The sequence below is a fragment of the Cotesia glomerata genome, linkage group LG1 (assembly GCF_020080835.1).
Source record: "Cotesia glomerata isolate CgM1 linkage group LG1, MPM_Cglom_v2.3, whole genome shotgun sequence".
In the NCBI taxonomy this organism is placed as follows: Eukaryota; Metazoa; Arthropoda; class Insecta; order Hymenoptera; family Braconidae; genus Cotesia; species Cotesia glomerata.
In genome coordinates, this window is record NC_058158.1 from 6718578 (window position 1) to 6722680 (window position 4103).

Genomic DNA, 4103 nt, shown 5'->3' on the forward strand with positions numbered 1-4103 from the left:
TTAGATATCGGCTAGCTTAATTTTTTATAACATTTTTATGTTTATAAATTGAGTCTTTTTTGTCAAAACCGAGTCATTAATTTATAAATTAATTGATTATCTACTTGATTTGATAAAAAATGAAAATAAAAATTTTAAACTTAATAAATAAATAAATTTTTGTCAATAAAAAAAAAACGTTTAAATAAGCACAGGAGCGTTGTTCTATCACTATTTAGTATTTACTTATGATCATGCGCACCCTGGCGGTCATTTACTTCGTCATCCATTTTGTGTCCCGTGAGTAGAAGACAAAATGACTGACGTTAGTACTACGAAATAAAGACGTCGAATATTAATTTCTTTTTTTTTTTTTATAAACAATAATAATAAAAAATGTATAAATATAAATAATGATGATTTTTTTAATTTTATATGTACATTAATTTGTGATAGTACCTCATGGATAATGTCCGTGTTTACTGGGATGAGTATAAACAAAAACAGTGCTTATTTTATGATCCTTGTGTTCCTCATCTTCTTCTTTTTTATCTGAGTGGTGGCTGAAAATTGAATTCTTTATGCTCTTCAACTTTCGGAAGAACGCTACTAGAGGATTAACTTTTTCTTCTTCTTTTGGCTGCTGTACAATTATTTGCTGGTTCAACGGTACTTGAACTACTATTCCTTTAGATTCTTCATGGCGATCTACGATATTGATTATTCAACAGATAAATAAATAAATAATTTATATAAAAGAAAATAATCAAAGTTAAAAGCATAAAATCTTAAATTTATTAGATTTTTTTTAATATAAATTAAAAATTAATTTTAATAAAAAATAATCAAGAACTATGTTTAAAATAAATCAGTAAATAATTGGTACTTGCCTACAGTATTTTCGTCCCACCAAGGTCTATGTCCCAAACCAGCTGTCAGACCATCTAAGCCCAAAAGATGATGAAGCTTCGGTTCAGGAACATTTTTGTACTCTTGATTACTCCATCCAAGTTGTTCTAATTTATTTCTTGAAATTTAAATTAAAAAAAAATATTATTCTCAGCGTCTTTATAAAAAAAATAAAAAAAAACTAAATTAACATACGTGTGTAAAATTTCCAATTCACTTTTATCAGGCGCTTTAATAGCTTTCGGCGAATGCATGTAAACAGGATAGTAATGAATATGATAATGATGAATGTCTGACGGTAATTCTTTTTTTAACTCCTTCTTTTCCCGTAATGTCTCAAAAAAATCCATCAATACATTTTTAGGACTAGAATATAAATAAATTATCAATCAAGTAAATATAATTTAATAAAAATTTTAAATTCTGATATTTGAACGTACTAATTAAAAAAAATAGCATGAGATGTGGTTGTAAACAAAAAAATAATTAACAATAACAGCTGTGAATTGCAAATAGATATCATCACTGTAATATGCACATTTATTACTATGAATATTATATTAAATATTAAACAGAAGTGGACCGAGTAAACATACTATAACGAGTAACACGTCAATAACATCACTAGTTCACTTGTCGCTTGGAATATACAACTGAGAATAGCTGTACATCACGATACTCTTTATATCCCGTAGCTCGCTCTCACTTCTAGTCAGTTTTCTTTTCTTTTTGCTAAAACTACTCGAGCTACACTTAACTACATTCGACCAAACTGGATATATCGCTAAATTATCCTGACAATGATAAAAAAAACATGAATAAATTAAAATCAAAGTTAACATTTAATTTGATTGTCTTAGACAGCTCAGATTAACTGTCTAGTCTTTTTATTGGGGCGATGCCTTCTTGCTCGGTTTTAACGGTAAGTAGCTCCTATATCTATCTATTTATTTATTTTTTACATTCTAATGAATATGACTGTAAAATTTTGTTGATTTTTATGCATGCTCGTATTATGTACCTATTTATAATTTATAATTTGTTATTTAGAATTATTGTTTGAAGCGTGTAAGTAGGCAGTAATCACTGTCTGGAATAAAGAGTAACATGTTTGTATGTAATCAGCAGCTGTCAGTGTCATGGTGATCCGGCATACTAGCACAGTGAACTTTATTGTTATGATTTTCATTACCATTTATTTTTTTTTATTACTCTAATGATCACAGCGAGTAGTTTTCTAAATTAGCTCACTTTTTTTATTCATGATTCTTTTTTTATTTTAATTTATTTTTATTAGCTGAGACTTGAAATTTTTTTTAGTAAAAAAAATTTATATAAAATTAATTACGGTTAAAATTTGTAGTTTTTTCATTATTCAGAAAATTTGGAAGTTTTGAATATTGAAATAAATTTTTATAAAATTTTGGAATGTTCTAAAGAATTAAAAAATTTTTAAATAATTTAGAATACTTAAATTTAATTTAATAAATTTTTATGTAATTTGAAATAAAATTTTTTGATTAATTTCTTCAATTTTTAATATTGTTACTTTTTAAATAAATTTCTCCAAAAAATTAAAAAAAAATACATTAAACTTTAGATAAGTAAATTTATCTTAAATATAATTTTTGATTTCTTGTTGTATAAAAACTTCCCAAAAGTCAGTATTTTTTGTGCTGCTTGGGTTACTTTAATAAAGGTAATTACTGTTTACTATTTTTTGCTCCATCATAATCCAGTTTAATATTCATAATAAATACTTGTAAAAAGTAATCTAACTATTAAATGATAGTAAATTATTCATTCTACTTGCTTGTTTATTAAATTCAAACTTGTTTTTTTAAGATTCTTAAGATAAATTAATAAGTAAAAGTAACAAGTGTTTGGTTGAGATGAAAACGAAATAAAAAAAGTGCAAATGAGAATAGATTGAGAGAAGAACTTTCTCGCAAGATATGAAGCATACGCATTTAATTATTTTTTTTGTCAAATGAAACACTATTTTCTCTGAATCTAATCGATATTCCAAGGCCCTGTAATTTACATTACATATTTCTGTGTAACAAAAATACTACAGACAAAAATTTGTAATTACTGCTGCTAAAAAAAACACTTTAATTAGTACAACGAAATAAGTTAAAAAAAGTAAGCAAATACTGAAGTTGGCATCCAGTTAATTAAAGAAAACATCAAATTAGCGTACAGATGATAAAGATGGTTAATTAATATTAATAGTAATAATAGTGAAGAGATAAAAAAAAATAATAATGAATAAATAAAATAAAATAGTCGGGGAGTGTGTGCACTAAAAATATAACTCAAGTTATTCAAACTCGTTGAAGCTCATCTAATTAAACCCGTGCTTTTTGTTTCAAGTACCAGTAACGAGTGTTTATTTTAAAATCCCACGGGACACTAATTGACCGCAAGCCTTCTGCAAGAGCGGTCCACGAAACCGGACGCGTCCAACTGGCAAAAATAAATAAGCCGTCTCGACGTCGGTTCGCGGTGTTCTAACCGTTGATAAAACGAAGACAAACCCGAGCGCCCAGAGCGGAAAGGAGAATAAACCACTAGGAAAATGTACGTTTATTCAATAACAGAGACTCTGCTCTACTGGGTTAATAAAAAAATAAAATCAAGAACCGTGTCTGACCTCTGCTGTGTCATTAAATATTCTACGATCTAATATTTTGCATATCTAAATATTTTTATTAATTTTGACTATATTTATGTTATTCAAACACAAATACCCTCGAAAATTTCATCAATTCGTTAGTTAATAAATTCTACTTCTTTTATTCGTTTCCACACAAGAGTAACAGTGACAATTTTTACATTAATAACCAATTCATAATTATAAATAACTAGCTGACCCGGTGAACTTCGTATCACCTACAATATATTTTATTACACCTTTTGATCAGCGATTATTAATCTTTAAACTCTAATTTACTTCAATAAAGAATAAATACTGACTGTATGAAGTGCAGTTAGAATTTTGTCAAGTTATTAAATGAAACTCGCTTCTTAATATCGCCTGAAAATCCAGATCCCAAAAAATCAACACTGAATTTATGAAATTTTTTTTTGTCCATATATACAGAAGATAGACGATTAACAATTTTAGATCTGTTGATTTCCTTAGTTAAACTTACGGGTTTTCCAAAAATTTTATTCTTTTGAAAACATCCTTGAACTATAACGAACAAAAC

General features: G+C 27.0%; 1 protein-coding gene across 2 annotated transcripts; it reads right to left on the bottom strand.

Annotated features, from left to right (window-relative positions):
- Positions 1-241: 241 nt before the first annotated feature.
- LOC123262796 lies at positions 242-3695 on the bottom strand. 2 transcript variants are annotated; one of them, XM_044725235.1, is made up of 6 exons: positions 3268-3695; positions 1329-1682; positions 1084-1254; positions 870-1006; positions 439-687; positions 242-311 (listed from the first exon to the last, which is right to left on the bottom strand). In XM_044725235.1, the coding sequence occupies exons 2-5, from the start codon at positions 1409-1411 to the stop codon at positions 440-442; spliced, it is 639 nt and encodes a 212-aa protein (XP_044581170.1). In that variant the 5' UTR covers positions 1412-1682; positions 3268-3695; the 3' UTR covers positions 242-311; position 439. The 2 variants fall into 2 exon arrangements, with proteins under 2 accessions (XP_044581170.1, XP_044581161.1); XM_044725226.1 differs by lacking the exon at positions 3268-3695 and having other exon boundaries at positions 1329-2145.
- Between the last annotated feature and the right edge of the window lie 408 nt (positions 3696-4103).